The sequence below is a fragment of the Hippocampus guttulatus genome, chromosome 17 (genome assembly GCF_054856545.1).
Source record: "Hippocampus guttulatus isolate MCC_2025c chromosome 17, RoL_Hgut_1.0, whole genome shotgun sequence".
NCBI classification, from domain to species: Eukaryota; Metazoa; Chordata; class Actinopteri; order Syngnathiformes; family Syngnathidae; genus Hippocampus; species Hippocampus guttulatus.
The window spans coordinates 10,376,619-10,403,821 of NC_141277.1; the positions used below are offsets into that span (position 1 = coordinate 10,376,619).

Below are 27,203 nucleotides of genomic sequence, written 5' to 3' on the forward strand. Positions count from 1 at the left end.
GTGCGTGGGATTTATGCTCGAGAGCGACTCGTCTTTGAGACGTGCCCACATGATGCTCATTGGAATCAACCCTACACATACAAGTAACCTTTTTATGGAAAAGTACATAAGCGCAGTCTGTGCATCTACTGTATTGGCTATATTTACCTAAATGGCTTCGCAAACCGGTTGAGTCAATATGCTGTTTTTAGTCTCCAACATAAGCATAGAACCACTCATCCACTTGCATTCCTGCCGGGGGGCGCGCACACGCGCACAGGCACACACGTCTTTGCGCAAAGACACACATCTGCAATTCAACAGGACATTTTTCTCTTTTGAGTATCTTATCTTTATCTGTTACCTTGCACTTTGCATCTGTCTCAATGTTCTGTCGTCATCTTCACATTTGAGAGTGTGCATATGTTTGGGATTCAGCTATCTTGAATGCAAACATTGACAAACTCCACCCAAACTGGAGTGTGGTGCGGCATTCTTGCAATTTTTCAGAGACTGTCCATCTTTTCGTTAGATCGCAGTATATTATTAGGAGTAAGTCTACTGTTATTTATCTGTGTTTAGCACCGAATTTGAGCTCAAATTGTGAATGACTGCATTACTGACACATTTTCAAAGAACTCAATGTATGAATGAAACTGCATAAAACGGCGAACATTTTAAGAGTTGATGTCAGCTCAAGCCGGATGTGCAGATGTCCACACTTTTGAATTTAGGCATATTGGTCAATGAGCAATTATTTGTTCAACCAAAAATTGTCCGTAGGTGTTAATGTGAGTATGACTGTTACTATTATTTTCAGTATAGTATATTAACATGGGCATCTCTGTTTTAAATAGATTCCACCTAAATTAACACAAAAGTGATTATATATACACATATATGTTCTCCCCGGGCCTGCGTGGTTTTTCTCCGGGTACGCCGGTTTCCTCCCACATTCCAAAAACATGCATGGCAGGCTGATTGATCACTCAAAATTGTCCCTAGGTGTGAGTGAGGGCGTGCATGGTTGTTCGTCTCTGTGTACCCTGCGATTGGCTGGCTACCAATTCGGGGTGTCCCCCGCCTACTGCCCGAAGACAGCTGGGATAGCATACCTGTCAACTTTTCGGAGCGCCAACCTGTATAAACTACCAAAAAAATCCGTATAAAGAGCAAAAAATCCTTATAACATACCAAAGCATTTTATGTCAAAATAACGGCACAGAAAAAAACCCACGAAATTTTCAATGATATTTATTGTAGATCTCCATAATACAATGTCTGGTTAATGTCTAATCATCATTCTACTTAGTGGCATTACTGTGTTCAGAGTTGTATTCCGGAAATGAAAGCATTCGAGTAGACGAGCACCGTTCTGGGCAAAAGCAAACGGAACTACCTGTCAGGGGGGGAAGAAAACACAAAAAAACGGAAATTTTCAGAATCCGTATGATTTGTGCGATACGGCCATATACGTAAGATTCGCCACAAAATCCGTATGAACTATGGCTAAACCGTATGAGTTGACAGGTATGGGATAGGCTCCAGCACCCCCGCGACCCTAGTGAGGATGAAGCGGTTCGGAAGATGAATGAATGAATATGAATGAATGAATATATATATATATATATATATATATATATATATATACAGTGTATATAGTATATAAGATAAGAAATCCTTTATTAGTCTCGCAATGGAGAAATACATATGAGGACGAGATATCAAGTTGTATGCAACATATCAAGAAATGCTACTTGCTGCAAACGAACAATTATTATTTGATACACTTTTTATGCTGAAGTAAAATTGGAAGGTTCTATCAATGTATCCAATCATGGCCCAAAAAATGGCATCAGAGACCCGTTGCAGGTTAGGACGCCAATATTCAATTTGGGAACGGCTGCAAATATGCGCGCTCGTGTGCGCGCATGTGTGCACACTTCATCCTCCGCGGGCAAGTCCTCATCTCTGGTTCTGATTAACTCCCTGTAAAAACACTTCTGTTCAGAACATCACAGCCCGTACATCACACTCTCTCACTCTCTCTCTCTCTCTCTCCTCACACAAACACACACACACACACAATAAGCAGGCAAACACACACACACATGCTGCGCAGCTCCCGGAGGCTCCCTGTTCACAAAGGGGAGTCTACACCCATCATTCAAAGCCTTATAGGCCTTAAGAATGCTGACGCACACACACTCAAATCACACGTAGACACGCACACACATCGACACACAAAGTGCTCTGTTTTCTTTGCTTTGATACACTTATAGAGTTCAGAGGTGAGAGGGCTGGAGGTAACACCGTGTTTTTCCAGAGTTTCTAACCACCTAAATCTGCTTCTAGACACACAAGGAGGTCCAGATGGCTGGGTGGAGACAAAAAACACTCTCACATGCACAAGTACACACACTGTCATGCTCAAATGAATTAAAAAAAACACACAATATCACATTCATGCACATCCGAGATTTACTGCCTGATACATCCACGATGCCTTGACGACGATGTTTTCGGGTTCCATTAATTATTACATATTAATTACATATTTTACTTCGCAAGTAATTGGTTGTGAGTTTAACGAGCGCAAAGAAATGCTTTTTGGACATACTGCTGTTATGTACCAGGTGTGAAGAATCGACAAGTTAAATATAGAAACCATGTAATGCGGGAAACCACCACAACCACTACAACAAGTGGTGAAGCATGCATGACGCATCATTGCGGACCTCGCTCGGTCCTCTAAATCTCAGCCAGCTGAACACGGTCACGTGATCAATACTTCACTTTATCACCTCGAGCCAGTCGCCGTCATCCACAAGCATGTGCATTCCAGATTGGATGTGTGTGAATGAGACAGCGTTTATTGGCTCGACCCCCCCCCCCCCCACCACCACCACACCCCCCACCACCCCCGCTACCTCTCAAGATACGATTGACATTGTCTTTAGCGGCCAATTACAGCCAGACTACCGGCGAAAAAAGGTCACCGTCATCCCGCTTTCAACACTCTCCAATGCCAAACGCCAGCGCTGCGCGGCATTGATGAGACTGTCTATGCGCAGAGCCCAAAATGCCACCCGCCGCCCCCAGTTCTGCTCCCCTGTGGCTAACCTGCAGCAAAATCCCCAACATGATTGATGAGAGAATTAATGCTGCCAAGCAAAGCAAAGCATCGAGCGAATAAGGAAGTCTTATTATTCAGAAGGGAGCATGCCATTAGGGCTTCCAAAAATCAACAGTCTGTTATTAGGTGGATGCAGATGTGTATAAATGTGTCTATTAGGGTCCAGTGAAAAGTAACCCCAGGACACAACAGAGGGATAACGAGATATATATTTATGTCTAATTTTTCGTCTTCAAGGCATCACAAAGTAACCGCGTCATCATGTGATGACATTTTATTATAAGCTATTCCTTATAAGCTTCTGTGTATGATACCGGGCAGCACAGTGGGTGACTGGTTAGCACGTCTGCCTCACAGTGCAGAGGTGCAGGGTTCGATTCCGGCTCTGGCGTTCCGAAGTGGAGTTTGCATGATTTCCCCCCACATTTCAAAAACATGCATGGCAGGTTGATGGAAGACTCGAAATTGTCCCTCGGTGTGACTGTGAGCGTGAATGGTTGTTCGTCTATGTGTGCCCTGCGATTGGCTGGCAACCGGTTCAGGGTGCCCCCCGCCTACTGCCCGAAGACACCTGGGATAGGCTCCAACATTCCCGCGACCCTGGTGAGGAAAAGCGGATTCGAAATTGGATGGATGTATATTCTGCTGAAATACACCATATTGTTGCCCTTGGGCAGAATCCTTGCATCTCCAAAACCACGATGAAAAAAAACAAACAAAAATGTTAACTGGCTTGGGTTACCACACGCCCGATCGTTAAAGTTGATATTATAACTTGTATAGCTATAATAGAGCGCAATTTACTAACACCCCCCCGTAATAATTGCAAATGTAATTTGCGAAATTAATTGCTAATTTATTACCCTGTCATTCATCGGAAGGTTACAGCTGCATTGCCTGCGCTCGTGCTGAGCCCCGCCCCGACAAGAGAAAAGGCTTCAATACTTGACGAAAAGCTAACGGATGTCATTATCTCATCTGCTCGAACGCCATTTCAAAGGTCTGTGAGTGCTGCAATAAAAAAAAGGGATGTACTGATGAGATGGCGTAGTAGGTTGTAAATAACCTTCACTCAAGCGTTCCACCATAGCTCACAAGCTTCCTTCCAGAATGAAGGGCGACATTGATTGACTCTTAACAACAGTCCTGTTGAAATGTATCAAACTTATTAAAAATGAAAATAAAGCACTTTTATTGTTGAGGCGACATAATGCAACGAGGTTCTTGCGGCGTCAACAACTTCTCAGACATTTGAGTGTCCAAAAAGAGTTAATAGATTTGCGTCCAAGCTTTTTTTTCAACACCATAGATATAGACCTGACCATTAGGGGGCGCTTCTCGGAAAGTACGGTCCAACTGGAAGTTCAAACGCTGACCTACTTCGAGTCAATATTTTCTTCAAATGCAAAAAAAAAAAAAGCCAGTAATCAATAACCGCATGGATTAATTTTAATGTGGTTATTTCATGAATAATTTATTTCGGCTAATAATAACTTAGGGCCCTTCTTTCAATGTCTTGCACTCTTCCAGTGTGATGTCAATTGCCCACAGGAAGGACAAAACATCAGAAACAAGTCGTTTAGTGAAGTCGGATCACTGTGAAGTAAAGGAGAAGGATATTTTATCTGGAGCGAAGACCTTTTTTTTTGATGTGTCAACGTTTCCCCAGGATTGGTGAGCTTCTTCACTTTTGAAGATGATGAAATAAAGATACCCCCCCTCCGAAAGCACCAGGGACATACGACTCGTCTTTGTCTTTGGAAAACGTATTTGGTCCCTGACTTGAGGAAAATATTATATGCGGAGAGCTTTTGCTGTCATGCTCAGGCACGTACTTCCATGTTGGTCATCCTCATTCAAATTTTTCAAACGTTTGACGTGCGTCGAAGTTCACGTCTGGGATGTGAAAATCTGTCTTTCATTGTTTGGAATCCTTGTTTGCATCGCCCTGGCAGAAGAATTAGATTTTAGAGTGAGAACCGGGGATGTTTTGTCGGCGACAGTCTACTCATTAGTCTGGTCCGGAATTGCTCAAGGAACGAGTGGCACTCGCTCGTGCTGTTGCTTTGGCTGCTTTGTGTCATTTTCTGTCATTTCTTTTCATGGCAAAGTCAGCTAGAAAGGAAGGGAGAACCTACTCATGTGGATTTCTTGGAGAGAGAAATGCCTTCTATCTTCACAAACACACCATAACCCACCTAGTGTATTTCGCTCCTGGTTTTCCAATTTAAATGCAAATGATCCCAAATGGGACTCCACAAAGACGCAGTGGCGTCAAAATCATTTGATGCGGCAATGAATTATATATTTTAATTAAGCAGCCGAAGGAATCATGCCTATTCAGTCCTTTTTGCCTCCAATAAGAGATGAATAAATAAATATGCGGGTTGGGCAGAGCAGGGAGGGGTAAATGAATGGAAGGGATAGTCAGGCATTGGGGAGACGGGTTGTATTGAGTTTGGGCGATTGTGTCGCGAACCGCCTGTGGGCTGTCTTTTTGTGAGTAATCTGAGGCTGTCACATTTCAAAATCATATTGTTTGCTGACAGACGCTTTAAATACCCCTGCAGTTTCCAGCACACACACACACACACACACACACACACGTGCACGCACAATGGTTGAAAATGGGCTCGCACACGTCGACGCACACCGTTTGGATTTTGACGGGCAAAGCAACACTTACGAAATCAAGAGCCGATATGGGAATTGTGATGGTCTGACAAGGGAAGCAATTTTAATTTCACCCTCTGTCATTCTGCGTGATATGATCTTTGATGAAATACATATGAGCTGCCAGTCACTCACGCATCCCCGACAGCCACCGTGGCGGCCACACGCAATCTCAATCACACACAGTAATGCAAACCTCAGTCACAGGTGGCCCATAAGAACGTGGCTTCTTGAATGCATGAAAGCTCCCAAATGCACTCTCCAGAGTGTGCAGGTGCACGGTTGAGGTGCATCTTGGGAATTCACGTAAAAATTATTCAGGCTCCCTGAGTCTTAAAGTTGTTTCTGTGCTCTCTGACAAGGAGAGGGCTCATTTTATTGTTGCAGAGGTGCACGTAATGACATCATCACATCATCATGGTCACGGTCAGCATTTTATGGACGAATGACTGTTCTTTCGGTAACCCTTAACCGTGTCCCCATCACATTACTTGCTATTATGGCCGTCATAAAGTCACACTCAATTCTGATCTAAAAAGAAAAAGAAAACAGCCTTGTGTTTTTTTCTTTGCTCTGTGCAATGAAATTATTGTTGTTAAGCCAAATAAATTACACCCGGTCTTGCAAAATTTGCGCAACAGTAAATTAATGCACGGATACAAGAAGTACACAGAGATAACATTCGATCATTATTATTAGCAGTAATAATATTCCCCGATATTCTTTATGGAATAAATATATTCATCCATCGATGCACTTTTTTAATGTGCATATCCTCACAAGGGTCGGTCGGGGTTATGTTGGAGCTTATCCCAGCTGTCTTTGGGCCGCAGGGGGTTGGGGGGGGGGTACACACCCTGAACCGGATGCCATCCAATCGCAGGGCACATAGATACGAACAACCATCCATGCTCACACTCACATCTAGGGACAATTTCGAATGTTCAATCAGCCTGCCATGCATGTTTTTGGAATGTGGGAGGAAACCAAAGTACCCGGAGAAAACCCACGCAGGCCCGGGGAGAACATGCAAACTCCACACAGGGAGGCCGGAGCTGGAATTGAACCCAGTACCGCTGCACTGTGAGGTCGACGCGCAAACCACTGGGCCGCGGTGCAACCTCAAACATAAATAAATAAATAAATACAAATATATAAATGCTAAAAACATGGTTTGTTTTTAACAACCAAAAATAAATGTTTTTATGTAGACTGGATTTACTGAATGTTGACTCGGCAGGACAAGCAAACAAACCAAAAAAAAACCCAACATTGTTTTGTTTGGCATCAACCCTACAGAACGTGCTATGTCTAATATGAACATTATTAGTGTAATACAAGCCTGTTAGTGTCTGTAATTAACCTAACTTGCTTGTTTATGGCCTGTGGAAGGAAACTCACACTGGGGAAGGATAAACTCGACAACGAAAAAGCCTCAATAAAAACATAAACTCCTGATGTCGGGCTGTAGCTATAAACTACACCATGCAATGAAAAAAAATGACATGCACATTTTCACACAAAAGCATGTTGTGAGACCTTCACCTTCAGAACTTGTCTACTCAACTCATATTATTTATTTCTGTTGTTACTTAGGGAAGCTTCACGCGGTCCAACTGCTTGTCATTTTGACACACTTGGATGCCCGAGCACATCTATTATTTGTCTGTTGGAGTGTACGCTGGGATAAATGGCACATGTTTTCGGCTTGCAACCCTTCTGGAAACCCCTGCTAGGGTGGTTGCTTTGTCGCTGCGGTGCACTGTGCAAAGTTGTTTTTTTTTCTCAGTGTGCCCGCTACGACCCCTCACACCATTGCCTGGTGGTGTTATTTTTGTTGGACGTTTCACTAATAAACTTGACAGAGATTAAAGGACCAGGAAACAACACGTGGCACCAATAACTCAATCTGGTGCTCACTTTTCATATGTACAACTTAAAGTGTGAACTGGACTGCAAACTGGACTTTTGGGGCCTGGCACACAAAACGCATTAGTACCTTAATTTTAGCCCCTTTAATGAGACCTTCTTAACTGAAAAATGTAGATGTACAAAAGATGATGAAAACAAAAAAAAAGCAAACAAAAAAAAATGTACGAGTGACTTTAAAAATGTTGCCTTTCAAAGCCAACAATTCAACTTTTTAAAAATTGTGTTTGTCCCTCAATGAGTCTGTAGGCGTTTTCTAATTCATTTATATATATATACAGTATATATATATATATATATATATATATATATATATATATATACTGTATATATTTGTATTTTTTTTGCTCCCAATTTATCTGAAAATATCACATTTTGAAAATTAGATTGGGTTTTCCAGCAAACAACGTTACGAGTTTCTCAACTCAACTGTATAGAGCACTTTCAAACAGCCATCGCTGCATACAAAGTGCTGTACATGGAGCAACTAACATATACAACAGTAAAGCAACAAATCGGTAACAAAGACATTTCAAAAGAAACACAATTGTCATGTAGCGTGGTGGTGGAGGACCCCAAAAAGCAGGCAGGAGGAAGGAGCAGGGTGAACTTGACAAAGATGTATTTAACAAAAAACACAAACCGGACTACACAGGAGAAACAAACTAAAAAAACTCACTCAAATAGTCTAGAAATCACAGGAAACAAAGTAGCAAACAAAACATGACACATGCACTCAACAACACACAACAGCAACAATGACCCGACACTGAGTAATCGTGCCAGGAGTCCTTTTATACAGACAACTAATGACACAATGACCAACAGGTGTGCAGCTGCAGGGGGAGCCCAACAGTGCCACCTGTTGGTCACAAACAGAACCATGACAACAATGACAGTGATGTGCATTACGAGACGCATTTTCTTTCCATTTTTCTTATGCCAGTCTCAGTCACGCATGTTCCAAAGCATTTTAACAGGCGCCAGGCACCAGACTGATTCTTTTCTCCAGTCATCCCCTTCTTGGGACTTATGGCCGAATTGTAAAACTCTGCAGGCTCTGACTAGCTCACTTGGCTCACGTATTGCTCCCCTGCACTGTGTCTTCAGTTTCTCCTTCAGCACTGCCTTCCGGCAGGCACTCTGTCTCTGTTTTAAGATTGATTGAGCAGTCAACATGCCAATTATTATACAGAGTACAATGGATGAAGCCGGACAACAGTATATGTACTTTCGGTAGCACCTCGTTGTTAAATGCTATTGTATTTTTTGAACCGAATATAGAATGAAAATGATGACGATTATTTGGTCAGGGCGGCCCGGTGGGCGACTGGTTAGCGCTTCGGCCTCAGAGTGCAGAGGTACAGGGTTTGATTCCGGCTCCGGCCTTCCTGTGTGGAGTTTGCATGTTCTTCCCGTGCCTGTGTGGGTTTTCTCCGGGTACTCGGATTTTTCTCCCACATTCCAAAAAACATGCGTGGCAGGTTGATGGAACACTCGTAATTGACCCAAGGGGGGAGTTTTCATGCCACGTCGGCCCCATCCTTTGCACGCCACTGGCTAAGAGTTGGAACTTCCCAATATAATGTAATAATTTTTACTTTTACTGAACCTTCTAGCGCCACCAACTCACATGACATTAACTCCCTAGAAAATGTTCCTCTGTCCAGGTCATCCGAGAAGTATTTGTGTGCGGTTAATGGGGAGCCCAATTTCACGATGTAGATCTAGTCACGACTTTTATAGCAGCAAGACAACATAAAATCCATTTAGACAAGACATTTATTTGATCACCATGACAAACTACCGGCATTCTCAAGGCTTTTTTTTTTTTAATGAGTAAATCAAGTTTGCTTTGCGATTGAGAGCTGATTCTTGAAGTCAAACAAAATGGGTGTGGTGAGTTTAAAAACAAACACGCACCGAAAAAACCCCAAAAAGCAAACTGAAGAAGTCAAACTGAGCTGAGATGGATGCCCAATATATTTTTTCCCACCTACGCTCAAGTACAAGTGTGAGAACATGGCCCCAATCTCATATTGCTGTTAAATTCAAATTTGTTATGCCTCACAGAAAGTGGCTGTGTCGGTTGGCCATACTGAGGCAAGTTGGGTAATCAGCCTTCTTCTACTTGCTGTCAAGTATGTGAAGGACAATAGAATGACAGAGAGCAATTATCAGATTTCCAATTTTTCGTTGTGCTTTGAAACCGCAAGTTTGTTTGTTCCTGCAGTTGCGCTCATTGCACGAGTCTTTCACTAAGTTAGTAAGTTTGAAATTCAGGGGGAGTATAAAAAGCCTTTTTGTGTTCTTGAACATCATGGAGAATTACCGATGTTGCTTTCTTTCTCTCATGATGAAACGCGGCTTAAGATGAAAGCCTAACAAAAGGGGAGCAGATAAGAAATAAGTGTGATCGATGTTGATGAATAAATACGAGATCAATCAAAAGTAAAAGGCAAACATTACAATGAGTGGAATGGAGAAGCTTATAGATTTAAAAAAGGATAACGCAGCGTAGCCACGGGGAGAAAAAAAAAAGAGCGCAAATGGGAGGCGACAGCGGTTTGTAACAGTTGAACTCCTCCATCCAAAGAACAAGGAATTTCACTTTGCTTTCTATGCTCACTCTGTTCTGCACATGTGGACATGTTCTTTGTTTTTTTTCAGCCAACATTCATGGGCAAGCTTACCCTGTCAAGTGAGATAAGAGTTCCTCGGTAAAAAAAAAACAAATAAAGAGGAAATGCAAAAGCCTGTATGTTGGGTGGGCAAGAAATCTAGAGGGTTAGTTGCAGAAGGAGTGACCCCCCCCCCCCCCCCAGCATACGAGTAGGAAAAAAGAGCAGTTAAAATAGGATCACCTTTAAAGCTGATTAATTCATCTCGGCCATTAATGCTGATGTGCTGTGGAACACCTGCTCAATGGATGACAGCCAGCTGCTTGGCTGCCAACATTAGTGACTTTGAGCCTTTGCGGAGATGAAAACTTGTGCTCACGCTATTTAGTATCAAATCCATCCTGTCATTCCGATTCAATATATTTAATCGGGAAAAATTCAATTCAGTTAAAAAGACATTAGCGCACATCCTATCAGCTATAAGCTAGCCCTCAGCCTTTTCACACTCGCAGTAAGGCACACAAGCATATATATATATATATATATATATATCAGAAATAGAATCATTTTTATTGGCCAAGTATGTAGAACACACACACATATATATATATATACTGTATATATATGATAGTGTTACATTGACCAAATCAACATTTGCCTTAAAATTCACAGAGCATGTCACAAAACTGGCAAATAATTTAAAAAAAAACAACAACAGCAGAATGCAAATTTTGCTTTGGCAAAACTTCTTTATTCCGAGGTTTTGACAAGGACAATGGGACGATAAAATGTCATATTAATGGTTGGTTGTTTTATAAAGACTCGCTGGTATTACAAAACCAAAAAACCCAATCAGACAATGCATTTTTTATTGTTTCAAAAAACCGCTTCAAGAGAGAGTCAAGTCGTGCTTGCGTTCGTCACCAAAATCTTCCATGGCAAATTGCACAAATGTGCGAATCTGAGTGTGAATGATTGATTGTTTAGAACACGCCCTGTGAATGATCTCACATCATGTGTTAAAAATGTTTAAAAAAAAAAGGCCACATCCAAATCAACTTTGGGTGGCTTCATGCAAGCATGCATGCATGTACAGGCCACACCCCTCCGGACGCTTTCATGGAAGTCGTTTGAAGAATCCATTAATCATCAGAAAGCCATAACCCCAGTCCTAATAAATGAAAAATACATTAGATGGCTCAAAGAGTCGGTTGCGCTGCAAGGCGGGTGTGTTTGTTTATGCTGTGCTATCCCTTTAAGAGCCTCTGTTCAGAGCCCATCCCAGAGAGGATGAAACCATTAGTCTGATGTCCAGAGAAAGAGAAACAAAGACAGAAATAACAATATTAAAAAACACAATACAACGAATCCCAATAGGGATTTGAACAGCATTGCAAACCAAGAAAGCTTTTCAAATAAGGCAAAACAAAAAAAAAGGTTGGAGAAAAGGTCACAACAGACAACATCCCAGTGGGAGCAGATAAAGACAGACAGAGAGACAGATAGACTCAGAGGGGGCAGGAGGCAGCTATCTCTCCATCTCCTCAATGGCGTTGTAGGCGTCCACGTCTGTCAGTCAATTACAACGACGGGCGGACGCGGTCGCTCGCCAGTTCTCCCGTCTCTGCCACGTGCTCTCGCTGATGATCCCCCTGTGTGGTATGTCCGCAGATGGCAAACCTTGTGACCTCGCTATGCTGTGTAGTTCTGGCCGCAGTGGTGGTAGCCTACGCGCAGAGACGCAGTCAGCTTGGTGAGTATGCATTTTATCACCTCTACTTGGTAAACTGCTGCAGTGACATCTGGCTGACATCTTAAAAGTCACAGTTCGATATATTTGTTTGACTGCAACTTGTGCTTTACCAGAAGCTTGGCTTGTAGTTATCGAACGACTACTTTCCTGATAGTCCCACGCCGCATGTTCTAATTTGTTTTAGTCATTTTAGAAATTATTCTGCATTTGTGAGTGCGTACAGAAGTACTGACTAAACCTGTCATCTTTTGCGCACGTTACACTTGTAAATGTTTTAACTTTGCGTTATAATGGATCAACAGACCTCTCTTGTGCAGTTGGAGCCATGTTGGGTTTTCTTTTCTGGGCCGACAGCAACATTGTGTTCAACAAAGACACCAGTCAAGTTAAACTCATGACCATGAGCAGGTCACAAATTATTGGCATGCTGGGATCCTTATGAAAGAACGGATGGGGGCACGGCGAGAGCTATAGACTAACAGGAGAACTCTTTCGAGTTTCTCACAAAATGCGTGACTGTATCTGTTTGGCATGCGAGTCAATCCGTCATTTGACTTCGTGGAAGGAGTTGCCGAGGCTTGTTAGCCAGTGGCTTCCGAGTGGAAGTCATCTGACGCAGAGAAGTTCTCGAAGGGAGTCACTAAGTTCACCACCATCACTATGTCACGGGGTTACACGAATGAAATGCACAAAATTGATACGTTCTAAAATTACCATGACTCTTAGAATGATAAAAATGAAGTTTATATATTCAAAATACGGTTTCAACAGATCTAAATACAGAACATTCTGTATATTTTTATATATTTATATACTTTTTGGTCTTCTACTACTTACTTTCCTCATTTTGCTGCTGTAAATCGTGAATTTCTCCATTGTGAGACAAATAAAGGTTTCTTTAACTTATTTGTAGAAAAAAAAAAAGATTTTTCTTTTTTGCTGCCAAACTGTGCCTGTGCATTGATCGACTGCAGTTTAAAGTGGCAATATTACCAATAACCACGAGCTGGTGAACCTGTCTTAGTTGCGCTGACACTGAGGGTCTCCGACTGCCCTATACCACAGTCTGAATAGTCCTTTTATATTTTTTGCGGATTTGGAATGCAATGCACTACAAACAGAGTACCTAAAGAATGCAAATATTTTGAGTGAGTACATTTTCGTGGGAAAAAAAAAAATTCTCGAGTTGAATTGAGTTCTTGCACTTTCCGTTGAGTTCTTGTTCAGCGGTTTTGTGCCAGCCCTCAATGTTAATTTGTATGCAAGAAAACCATTTGCACACCCAAAAAATGAATACAGTATGTGGTTATTTTGTTATTTGCTTCAATGGCTTGGTTGTTGTGTTCGGATAGTGGATCTTTAAACATGCATCGGAAAACATATTTTCAAAAATGAAATGTATTCATAAGAGCGCATATTTTGTCCGTGTTTAAAAATTATTTTTCCCCATAAGTCTGGTTAGGAAGTGTGTGGTCCGATGTGGCCCCCAGTAGCACTGATGACAAATTTTGGCCCTCCTCCAGCAATTATATTGCCCATAACTCCCTTGGAGGGACAAGAATGGGCACATTTCTCCATATCTGTCAGCATACGAATCAGGGGAGACCCACCAAATTTGCATCGAGAGGAAGAATTACACATTTCGACGAATTAACTGCCGTGCTAGGTTACCAGCAATAAAATTACCCATTGGTGGGTGGAGAGAGAACAAAAGAAGTTTGAGACTTTTGGATTATGGACCGCTGCTTCAATCCAGAGAACCCCAGAGCATGTGTGTTGTTCCATTTTCTTTGCCACTGTTGGTAGCGGAGCCCTGGAGAGTTAACTCCATTAGTCTAGGCGAAGCCCTCCAGAGGAATTGTGGCTCTTGTGAACCACAGCAAATGACTGTCGGCTCTCAAAGAACAGCATTTATAAGACAAAAGCTCTTCTCTTGTCTTTTTCTACCTTATCCATCTTTAATAATACTCTGTGCGTTTTATTTCTATTTTGTCAACGCGAATATCATCCGGGCCATTTCGATGATTAAGCGTTAACGGATCTTCTCTGTCCTTGTTGAACGGTGTGTCATTGGTACAATTTCGGAGCTCTGATATTCATATTTGGAGGTATACAAAGAGGAAGGTTAAAAGCCATTATTCCTCGCCGAGAAGCATGCGCGCACATTCGCATTTACGCAACACACAACAATGTCAACGCCACTGCCACATCTTGCTGATGCTATGAGCTGAAGAGTCAACGTCATATTGAATCAACCATGCAAACTGACAGGACGGGATTGCAATCGTGTTGCTGGGTCACATTTGCATATACAGTACAAAACAACGTGCGCGCTAACATGCACGGTATGAAGCAAGGGACATGTCTGGAGAAATGATTTTTGTTACTTCAAAAAAATAAGAAGTTGCCTGCTGTCTTGACTGACAGTTTAATGCTACATATCCCAAAGTACGGTAATACATTTGCAGACAAAATAAGCGTTATCATTTTGTTGTTGTTTTGTTTTGTCTCTCTTTGCATCTAACGGCATATCTGCCCTCTGATTCCATCTGCGACTATCGTCGCAATCTCATTTGAATGTCAAGAAACACCTGATTCGGCTGCCTCCTAGACGTCTCCCAGGCATGTCACACCGGCAGGAGGAGCCCGGGGATGATCCAGGACACGCTGGAGAGAGTCTGTCTCCCAGCTGGCCTGGGAACGCCTTGGGATGCCCCTGGGAAGAGCTGGAAGAAGTGGCTGGGGAGAGCGAAGCCTCGACTTCCCTGCTAAAGCCGTTGCCCCCGTGACCCGAATGGATCCTAATTTGCCTCGCATTTGGTATTCTTGTTGTATTTTGAATTAGTTGTTAAAGAAATCCAATAAAAAAAAGAATGAATTGGATGGGGGCGGGGGTGTTTCAAATGAGATGGCGACGATCGATGGAATCAGAGGGCAGATATGCCGTCAGATGCAAAGAGAGACAAAACAAGACAGCGGCAAAAAGATAAGGCTCATTTTGCGTGCAAATGTATAACGGGACTTGAGCGTGTGACACTTTGGGATATGTAGCATAAAACTGTCAGTCAAGGCGGCAAGCAACTGTTTTTTTTTTTTTGAAGTAACAAAAAGCATTTCCCAGATGTGTCCCTTGCTTCGTACTGTGTATCATAGTGCGCGCATTGTTTTGTACTGTATATGCAAATGTGACCTAGCAACACGATTGCAATCCAATCCTTCCAGGCCGGGCTCCAGAGGGGGGAGTGTGGGGCGGCATCCCAGCAGGGGAAAACTGTGTCCAATATTTTTATTCTTCATAAGGGGTCTGTGAGTCATGCTTGGTCTAATTGGGAAGCGTTTCCATTCAAATCCCACTCCAGACCTTAAAAATTCCCATTTGATTGTCAATTGACAAATATAACATTTGTGTCTGTGATTACTAATTGTACATTCTTACCAAGGCAACAAGGGGACACACATTCGCATTAACGGTCCTTTTGTCATGCCTGCCAACGCCGCCGCAGGGAGGATTATTTTGTGTTCGCAGCACAGGTCACAGCCTTCTTCAGATTGTGTTCAGATTTTGTGAATTTGTTAACGGCTCTTAAAGTCAAATCATGAGCAGCAAGTATAATCTTTTTCTTCCATCTTGAGAATGACATTGACGAGTCATGCTTTTTAATCCCCTGTGGTGATTCATTGTCATTGAAAAGTCAGGTGTCAAAAATGTTGACTCTCGCTCCAAAACAATGACATCAATTCTTAAAAACGCATCATTTGGAAATCTCCAATTTGATTTCCCCTTTGTCCCAATCACACTGTGAAAAAAAGCGTCGAAGGATTCTAACACAATGGAATGGTTACCGTTTTCTTCACACTGCTTTTGTTTGCCTCTCCCGCTGCCGGACGAACCTTTCGGTGTGTGTGTGTGTGTGTGTTTCTTTGCGCACGAAGTGACATCATAGAGTTGACTGAGAGAGCACATTATTTATGGAAATCCATATCCTGATTGAGAGATGAATGTTTCCACTCATAATCATGCTCTCCATCTCTCTCCCTCGCTTGATGTCCCTCTGCCCCCTACATAACCCATATTTCAAATTTTCCTTCCTGTCTGCCGTCCCTCTAATTTCTCGACTTTTTTGCTCCACATCCTTTCCCCTTTTCCCTCATTTTCTTTCTCCTCCTACGCTTCCCAACTCTCACTTCATCAGCTGTGTTGTCAACAAGCAGATCTATCGCCGATGACATCACGTTCTGCTGACGCTATACCACTCTCGCATGTTTTTTTGCATGTTTCCAATCTGATGTAGAGGTCATGTGAAAGGGAAGGGGCAGCAAAATGAGGACTCATTCCCTCTGTGTCGATTTCATGGGTGTTTTGACACTTTCCCAACAGGCTGTGGCATAGGCTTTGTGAAACGGTGATCACCTTTCTAAATAGGTTGTATTATGCATTCAAATTGAATTCATGCTTTCAGATTTTACCCACAACATTATTTCTTAACCCTTTCAAGGACAGCGGTTACTCCAGTGGACAGCTCATCATGATATTGGATTGCAGGGTGCATGAAAGGGTCTAAAGCAGTGGTGTCAAACACACGGTCCGCGGGCCGGAAACGGCCCGCAAGGAGGTTCGATCAGGCCCGCAGGATAATTTAAAAGTGAAAAAAAATGCATAAAAGGCACGGAATGAATATTTTTAATAAGGTGCAATTCATGGAGTATCTGCTCAATCTGTTTGTTAAATTTCAACATGTTCCTAATATTCTTGTGCTTCTTTAGACCAAAACAAAGGAAAAACATTATTTTGTTTATTTATAGCAGAGTATGGTATCATTTTAATGGTCCGGCCAACTTTACATCTACCGAGGCCGTATGTGGCCCACAATGTGAAATGAGTTTGACACCCCTGGTCTAAAGCCAAGTCAGATCGGATTCATGTGCATTGACGGAGGCCAGAAGAAATAAAATTGCGATTCAACAGGGAAGGAGGACCTAGAAAGAAAAAAAAACATGTCAGGACGTCACAGTCACCCAGTTTGGTGGATGCGTCATACATCATCTATCTTTAAAACAGGAAATACAGTCAAACACAAAGGATGCTCTTCATAACCCTGAATATTCATAAGTGTCTGGGAGCATACAGTAAAAATTCATCCATGCTGCTCGACGAGACAAACGCAGACAACCAAATGTCTTCAATTATTCAAAGCGTTGAACCGCTGTCTGATGCGCAATCAGAGAGAACAGACAGCTGTTGTAAGTAAGTAAATAAGCGCCAAGACTGACATCAACGTGCGGCAGCGTGATTTTCTTGTTTGTGGAAGCCATATAGGTACTCTACATGCCGGTAGGGAGGCTTGATCGCAGTCATTATCCTGAGTAGCACTCAGTGTAATCAGCGCTGGCTCTTTGGCATGGAGCTTGGATTAATTTTAAGAATGAGCTGAAACAATTGATTGACTGACTGCTCCGTCTGATGGATAGCAGTCGGACCGATGGCGGCCTGACAGGGAGGGAACGACTGGCTTAGCTTTGCAAAACGGAGACAAACAGTACAAGAAAAGAAAAGTTGCCTCGTGATAGCAAATTGTTGAAGGGGGGAGGGGGGGGGAACACAAGATGTCATTTGTTCCGTTTGTTGCAGGTGAGCCAATGTTAGTAGGAGGCATCTTCTTTAGAAGGTTGCCCAAAAAAAAAAAAAAAACACTCCCAAACATTTCAAATTCACATGTATAATTTTCACACGTGATGTGATATATATTTTGATCATGTGATCGCTTTCAGTTTGTCTGCCACGTTGGAGATTCAAATTGGGAGGATGAGCAAGGCTTGAAACGGAAAGACTAGTAGAAAAACTTGTGTTTATTTTTGGTGTTTCGCATTTCCTCTATGAACCTGATCAGTGAACCGCAGCTATGTGGTACATTTTTCACACTCCTTATATGTACTTAGATCAGGCCTAAAAAGTTGCCAGTATTAGGGGAACTTTGAATGCGGTGGCCAAAACATGACATGATGACAAGGCGGACAACATAAAAAACGATACTCCCTACACAATTCAAACATCAAACAACTCTGCTGCTATGCTTTACTTTGTGCCAAGACAAGCGGAAATTTACAAAAGAGAAGAGAGAGAAAAGAGAATTTACTTTTTGACCCAGAATAGTTGACAGCTTTAGCTTTACTTTAGCTAAAACTACGTTGCCTTTGCCCAACATTAGCATCAAGGCTAGAAAGCAATTAGCGCGATGAGAATCCGATACCATTCTGGCTGTTTCTGATGTTTATATTGAATATAACACAGCAACAATAATAGACTATTTAGCGATACAGTTTACAAAAAAAAAATTGTGCAGTGCGCACTGCTGCTTTACTTTTGACAAATGTTCAGTTATCGCGTCCTGATTCAAAAGTGCACTAAATGTAACTGGTGAAGTGAGATTCTGACCCATATCGCTGCAACCAAACATGACACCATAATTCGCCATTTTTCTTAACATTGGTTAGCAAATGTAGCTATTCAATTCCAAACAATGCACAGACATGAGGACAGAGGTGTGTGATGTCATGGGAAAAACTCTTCAAGGGACAGAATATATTATTACCGGTAATTACATAATATTTGCTTATTTAATTTGTGGGTTTTTTTGTCATCGACAACAATGCTTGCGAGTGTCATTAGTATTTGTGTTTTCCCCAAGTGCGGCCAGTAAATTAATCGAGGCCAGTCTGCAAAGTTTTGGCTAATGTTGTTTTGATGTCAAACTTGGTTCCATTTCATCACAATTGAATCACCAGAACCTTAAAAGGGGTCTTGGACCCTTCAATGATGCAGTCCTTCTAAATATATGCATTTAATTTGATCTATTTGGAAAAGAATTGCCGTAATTGTGACACGCTGTGTGGTGGAGGGACTTGGAGTGATCGGGGGGGGGGGGGGGGGGGAGAAGACTGTCATTTATCACATTGAACTTCAGTTTAATTTAATTCAGCTCAACTTTATTGTCATTCCCCTCCAGTGAAGTCATTCCGTTTGACTCTAGTGCACGGAGAAAGGACACAAATCTTACTTTGTGCAACCAGGCAAGTGAGAGTGGAGTGAAAACAGCACAATCAAGAGCATGAAGAATCTGGTGGATCATACAAAACAACCAAATCGCACATCAGTATTCCGAAAGCAAACGGTGCTTAATAGTGCATCGAAGGAATGGTTGCATAAAACGGAGGTGTTCTTTAATCCAAACAAATGGTCGACATTAAGGCTCCTTAATAAATAGATTGTGCTGCCAAAGAGGATAAGACACCTCCCATGTCAGACAGTTTTGTGTGAATTTGACTGAAATGACTTTGAGTAAGGGTTAGAAATGAACAAAAAATTACATCTTGGGATTTTAGGATGAATGCAAAATTTGCTGCTAAGTTCGTCTTAAAATGGACAGTTTGGTGAATTTAGAATGCTTGTTTTCAGTCTGTCTTTGCAAGGTTTACCTATTCACCACACGGGGTTTCTTTAGGAAACTTTGTTAGAAGATTTGGGAAGCTTTGGACTAACACCCACCAGAGCGGGAGAGAGAGGAAGATATGAAAAGAAACATTTTTGAAAGAGCTGTTTGTCCTTGCACAGGAGAGGCAACAAAGGAGAGAGAAAAGCGTGTACCCGTTCCTGTGTCTTCAAAAGTGTGCAGTTTATTTCTTTCTTGTGACATTGGACAAGGACGATTCCTTCTTTATTGAAGTCTGATTTCCTTTCCGGGATGGATATACATACCAAGCACTATTCACTCGACAAAATCTCATATTGTATTGTGTCAGGACAATATCCTGTGTGCATTCTAACTGCTATTTTTTTTATATTTTTTACAATGTTCAGGAAACTGACAACACATACTTGCAAAATAGGAACTACAAGAAAGTGAAACTTAGGTTTTCACATTATGTTTTCATTTACCTGCAATATTACCCCGCAGGTTATACGGGTACATGTCCCATAACAGTTGTTTTGTTTATATATATATATATATATATACAGTATATATATATTTTTTTGTGGACGTTTAAAGGCAGAAAAAAACTATTCACCATACATGAATTTCCCAAATAAAATTTGACTGTATTTGAATCGTCAGCCACACAATTTGGAAGGTCATCTGTACTTATCTGACTTAAGGTGCTGTTGCGCTTTCATTTTAAAGGTCAATACATTTTGCACACTTAATTAGGACCATGTGCACGACGAGATCCTCAGGTAAGAACACGAGGAACCACTCTCAGCATCACGAGCCAAAAAAACGAAGTCCTACCTATGCGGTACATCACAAATAATATCATTACTATTATTTGTACCTCACATTACTTCCTTTTTTTTTTTTTTTTGACGAACTGGATGTCTATGATAATGCTTCTGCTCTCCTGTGCAAGGTGTTTTTTTTTTGTTTGTTTTTTTAAGGCTGCTGTGTCACATGGATAAAACAGCATATTCATCAAACACACTCATCTTGGAGTGGTAACATTAACGATCTCCTATCAGCCTGTGTGTGTGTGTGTGTGTGTGGTGGTGGGGGCGGGGGTGTCCATGCATCCACACACAGTGATGAATTAAATTTGGGTTGTTCTATCAGTCATACATGCTGCAATGTGATTTTTTAAAAATCTTGCGTGTGTGTGTGTGTGTGTGTGAGAGAGAGGCTCTCCTCGTTCTATCCAACATTTGCCTCTGTTGGCTGGTTTGATAGGAAAGGTTGAATGTAATCCTAAACTAATGCGCGGGCAAAACCAGAGCTGTGGATGGATTTGGGTGTCAAACATGTCTAATAAGAAGGAACACAAAAACAATTCCCAGGTATTATGAGGAATATTGTAGCACTCAGTAATATAGTAGGCATACATATGAGCGGTTGAGTAGCATCAAATTTGAAAGCCTTTTTAAAAAAAAAAATATTTATTTTAGGTTTGGGAGAATATCCTACACATGTGTTTCGTTGTTGTGGCTTCATCGACTACAGGAGTAGTCTGCAGCTTTAGTTCTCCATGAGGGAATTAGTAGAAGGCTTTGAGCTTCAGCTCAGTGCTGGACTATTAGCAAAACACACACACACACACACACACTGTGTGGCCTGCAGTCATGTTTCAGTTCCATTTAATTCAATTTCAAAATTGTGTTTTCATGAAATAAGGGATCCAAAAATGCACCCCGCGACCTCCTCCCCCCCAAAAAATCAACTAAGTCAACAAATAGAAACCTGTTGAGGATTTTAGTTCTTTGCAGCTCCCTTTTGTCGGTGGATACGGATCTTTTGGAGCGTCAAAAAAACTTTTGGGAAAAAAATTGGAAGTAGTTATGCAAACGATTGAATTTCCTTTTGTCTACAACAACAACAACAATGCCTACCATGTTAAATTTAAGGGCCATGAAAATGTTTTTTCTTAATTTTTTTTTAATGACAGTGCACTATATCATCGCGTAGCTTTGTGATCTTCTCTTTTTCCATATAAATTGGTCTCATGAGTTCTGCATGCCCAGGACTGTGTCTAACTACACATTTGTTTTCCATCATGTGCGCTGCGTGACTCTGACTGTTTGTGTGGTATGAAAGACCATCTGTTGTGTTTTATTTTTGTGAGTTGCAAAAGAAATATCAAAATTCACATTTATATCCTCTGAAAATGTGTCAGCGGTAGTCTAAATTGGTTTCTGATAAGGAGCGAAAAGGCTCTGCATCAAGCATGTCACTTATTGTTCTGCTTTTGTTCAAAATTCATTCAATTCTGTTCATAGCGTGCATGCATTTGACTGCATGAATTGGAGACTTTTCAGACCCCAAATAGCAATTTGCAATTACATCCTAATATTTGTTGAGGCCCCCTGGTTGTGAAACATGATACAAGAAGGCCACATTTGAAAGTATTGTGCAAACAAAGGTTGGAATTTGTTTTCCTAACTTAAAAGAGGGTTTGGGACAAAGGACGCCACATCTAAAGATGTTTAACTCTGAATGCAAAATAAGCCACGATAAGGGAGCTTTATAAATGTGTGTGTGTGTGGTGGGGGGGTGGGGGGTCCATTTAGACTACACATTCACTATTAAGAAGTGCAAGCAGGCCAATTCAAGCTTCTTCCTCACGGACTAAGATTTTTTTTTTTTAATCCCCTATTCTCATTTTTACTCAGCATTGTGCTTTCGACCTACAGCGCGTACAAGTTACATGGCATTTTTTTTTCTTAAAGTGAAGAATGTACATCTGCATTCTAGTGCGAGAGCGTTTGAGGTTTTCCAAAGTAAGCCGGAGCTTATCGGCGGATATGTAAGCGATGAATGAATGATGCGGCGCATGAGTGATGCAATGCTTTGCCAACTGCTTTGTTTCACTCTCCTCCCCTTCATGTCATATTCATTTCTGAAAGAAGGTCATGGGGTCCACTGGGGCAAATTTCCTCGATACCCCCCGACTCCCCCAGACTTACAACTGCCGAAAACACAATAGTATAAGCCTCCCAAAGCTTCTCGTCGTAAAACATAGCTTGACATTTTGAAGAAATAACCTCACAGGTGTAAATTCTTGACTGACTCTCCAAGTCATCACGGCCAACTGAAGCCACAGACACGCAAGGCTGCAGACTTTCATACAAAATAAATCTAATAAATTCAGTATACGGTCTAATTGGATTTCATTTAAATTTTATTGTATGTCTATTATTGAGATGCCATTCTGGATTGTGTTCATGATATTTACCCCTTTGCAGTATAATCGGAAACCCGAAATTAGCAATGTGCTTCTGGATATAAATACATGAACATTAAATTTCCCTGGGAATTGTGTGAAGGAGAAGCAATCGGACTCTGGGGAGGGAAAAAAAATACACACCGCAATGGGCTGGTAAAAGACGTAGCTTGTATAAAGAAAATATTGCCTCTTCCATCCTTCAGCAGGCGCGGGCAGTATGAATGTAGCTGTCATGAACAGAGTTAACACATATTCATGCCATCAGCAATGAGATACAGTTTGCAAAGGCTTATGAATGTATGAATGAACAAGCCCAGGCATCCAAGCAACTGAGAACAGTTGGAGAAAAAAAAAAAAAGAATTGCACAGTCTGCCTTTTTATAAAAGGTCACCTGTTCTCGCTGTTAATATTGCATCATATTGCCGGTTTCTTCCAGTAGCCGTTACACCTGTATTCTTTTCATCAGTATCTATTCTTTTTATCGAAAATGTGGAACAATTACGGGAACTCAATTGTTAAGAGAAAGAACGGGTGCAGACCTTATGAATATTATCTGTTTATTGTATATGTTAAATTGCTCCATGTACAGCACTTTGTATGCAGTGATGGCTGTTCGAAAGTGCTCTATAAATACAATTGAATTGAATTGAATTGAAACAACAACTTCTGTACTGTAAATGAAGTGACAAGAGTAGTTTGAGGAACAATCAATCAAGCGTCGCTTTCTTTCTCTCACCTGGAGAAAGGTCATTTCGACCGGAAACCTTTTTTGTGTGTATTTGCGGAAAACATTTATGCGGTGCAAAAAGCCTTGTGAAAACATGTCACTGAGCAAGTATTTTTAGTGATGTGTTTACAAAAAATAAAAAAAATAAATGGTGCAACCAATCACTTAAGCTAAACCGTAACAATACAATTGTACTTTGTCTCTTTCACCATGCAATGTTATGGGAAATATAATTGGTAACCGATGACCGATTTATTTATTAACCCTTTCATGCACCCTGTAACCTGATAACATGATAAGCTGTCCGCTGTAGCAACCACTTTTCTGCTCACATTTCACATTAGCATGCGTGGTGCCAACTGCACCATTGCCTTGGACGGAGAGCTGGGTGCAACCTATTACCAAAACATGACTATTAGGAGAGCGAGACAAGCTTATTAAGATACATGAGTGTTGTCATTACATCACCGCCCTGTAAGTCTAAATTGGATATTAGAAAGAAGAACACCTGATTAGCTCTCCGGTTCAACTATTCGGCCGGTTAGAAGCTCAATTGTAACTGCACGTGGCTGGGAATGACTTTCCGGGAACAAAAGTCTTTACGTTGAAGTGAATTCACAGCGCATTGTGCATGTACGCCGTACAATTGTGTCTTGTAGGCTGTCATCAGAGGCAGCAAGTCGTGACAACACTTTTGCTACGAACATAGAGCAACCTGCCTCATTATCAATGTTGGGCGCAATGTTGTGTTCGGACTAAAGCCATGAACGAACTCAACAAGCAGACGTGCGCTGATGGGAGACAAGCTGAACGTGAGCGCTCGTGCCCTTCTGATGTTTTCGGTAAGAAGGTCGCTGGTACGGAATTACGAATAAAGGCGAGTGTGTGTGTGTGTGTGTGTGTAAGAGAGAGGAGGTCTGTTTTGAATGAAAGAAGTTTGGAGCAGACAGGCAAGTGGAGCTACAGGAATGTCAACAAGCCAAGGGATAGTCTCTGTCTACACGTGTGGGCAAAGTCGCAGAGCCACCCAAAATGAATTTGATGACATGCACTTATCCATACTGGCTCAACCACAACAATATCACACACGCCGTGCATTGTTATATGCACGGACGCGGCGTGTTGACAAAAGAAAAAAAAAACGTTTTCGCACTCTTCAGTGATCATTTTACAGTTTGAGCCCTGCGAGTCCCAGGGACTCGCTGATTAGAAGCGTATGAGTCCCATTATGCATTTAGAGAGTCCCAAATTTCGAAATCTGAAATGGTCTACTTATTCAATTGCATATGATAATAACACAAACAACAACAATATACATTTGTAATAGGTTTATTTCTTATAAACAAATGCTGCAAAAATTTAAATAATTTAGGCATCCAAGATTTGCTGAGAAATAGGTTCTTATTTCATCCCATGGTTCAGTCTTTGAGTTCGTATCTCCGCAATAAACTTTTGCAACACTTGTTCGCAACACTTGTTTTAATGTGACAGAACTTGGCAATCGTCTGCTTTCCACGAAGTGAAGGCCGATCTTGCCAATCTCGTCTCGCGAGAACGGAAATCTCGTCACGCGAGATTAACGCGAGATCAAAACAACAATGGGTGGCGATTGTCAAACTGTGTTCGCTGCTGGAAAAAAAAGATTTACCGTAGGTTTTTTTTTTGTTTGTTTTTTGATGAAGAAATGTCCTTGCGTCCCAAAAACGCACATTATTTGTGCGTCTGGCTGGAAAATTATGCTTCTAGGACGCGGGACGCAGACGTTATCGAGATGGCTGACTTTTGCATCAACAGAGACGGAGCGTGTGCTTTTTAGAAGTGCAATGAGCCGTATGAAATAAACAACAAACATCCCTGAACGTCCTTATAGCCGGATGTGATATAACTGACAATAGAGGTGTATGGCTTTATCAGACAGCCAACAAATAAGCATACTTCCATATCTGTGAATGCATGACTCTCTGCTGTCTGTCAATGCTTTCCGGAATATAGCCAGAAGTCACGAGAATTGCAATGGCTGTCTTTCCGACATTGCTTGTCATTGCCAAATGTCATCGGCAAAGCTAAATGTATCCAGTTTAGTTGGCTGGAGAATGTACTGCGTGGTGTAGAATGTATACAGCATATGGGGAAATGTTGTTTTATCATTTACGGTACGGTTAGGGATGATTTAACAGTTTACCCCGCCCCCTAACCCAGACTTCAGTACAGACAGGTTATCTGGCGCCCTGTGATCGGTGGTCCTGTCGACCAGTACAGGGAGTAAACTGCCTTTTGCTCAAAGTCAGCTGAGTTATGCCGCAGCTCCCCCCAAACCAAGAATAGAATATTTTGTGCATAGCCTTTATATAGAAACAGAAATGGATATTTCCAGTGTAACATATAGGACATCATATTTTGTTTCTGGAAAGTGGGGAAAAAAAACGCAATATATCATTCCAGGGTGAAAATGCCAACATTGAATATGAAAAGCATCTTCAGTCCCAACTGTACAGGCAATGTCATCATCATCATCAGATTATTCATCACTGCAACAGCACAATGTAAAATGATGAAAACTTTCCATTGTACCCCTTTAATTGAACCATGTCATACTTCAGCACTAAAGAGACTCTAAATTCCCCAACAACGGGCCCACAGCAGTCTTAATCTGAACTGTTTTGAATGAGCGCCATTAGTTCAGACATTGTTGCTTCTTTATTGACCCGAATGCGCGGGCGCAGTCCAAATTCCGCCTGTAAAGTTTTTCCGAACATTTTGGTGAACCACGCCAAAGGTTCAACTGCACAGCAAGAGATTTTGAATTGGATATATTAAAAACACAGTATTTGTCTTTGTCTCTAAAAAATATATAAATCTATATTGTATAAGACATGTCAAAGATCGAAAAAGAACGATTCCAGATGACGACCGTGTTTTACCTGCAGGTTAAAAAACGGTGAACAGCTGCCACTCTTTACACAATAGCGTGAGATTGGAACTCCCCATATTTCGGGGGTGTCTGTGTGGTACGAGCACAAGAGTGTGCACGCATTGTGTATATTGACGCTCTAGGTGTGTTACATTTCAACAGTCACACATGATTGATTGCAGCTCTTGAGCTACTCATGTGCAGGTCCCTTGATACCATTGCAAAGTGTTTGGGGAAACTCACTCTGGAAACACAGTAGGCAGACAAGAATAGAAGAAAAAGAAAAAAAAAACCTCATTCTTGGATTTCAGTAAGTCTCAGCGGTGGCGGGGAAGTAGCCTCAAGTCAAGTTGGAATGGTGCCCCCCCCCATCGATCGCTGACTCAAACAAGAGTGGAAATGATGCTGGAAGTTTTTACAAATAACTTTTTATTTTGGGTAAGACACATTTTGATCCTGTCGATAGTTTGGCCAATTTTCTTGACGATTTTTAAATTCCTGTGGCAAGGTCATGGCGTATTGGCACCACATGTATCCTTGACGGAGGCACTCATATTCGCCGATGTTATCTTAACCCGGCGACGCTGTCATATATCGCCGTCCGTTAATGAAGTCGCTCCTCGCTTCTCTTCTCGCCGACACCTTTTGAAGTTCCTCCCTTCCCAGCTGCAGTTTAGCTCAAACAATCGCACACTATGTTATTCCTTATCCCCTTGTGAACCTCTTCCGTGGTTGCTCTCTGCACCATTTACGCCACTCCTAAGCT

At 41.7% G+C, this 27,203-nt stretch overlaps 1 protein-coding gene across 2 annotated transcripts in view; it reads left to right on the forward strand.

Annotated features, from left to right (window-relative positions):
* The window catches only part of cntfr (ciliary neurotrophic factor receptor), a 188,833-nt gene that overhangs the window by 58,492 nt on the left and 103,138 nt on the right, over positions 1 to 27,203 (forward strand). For both annotated transcript variants that reach the window (XM_086135873.1, XM_086135872.1), the window contains exon 3: positions 12,010 to 12,091. In XM_086135873.1, coding sequence (XP_085991999.1) covers positions 12,010 to 12,091 — 82 coding nt within the window. The remainder of the gene's footprint in view (positions 1 to 12,009; positions 12,092 to 27,203) is intronic.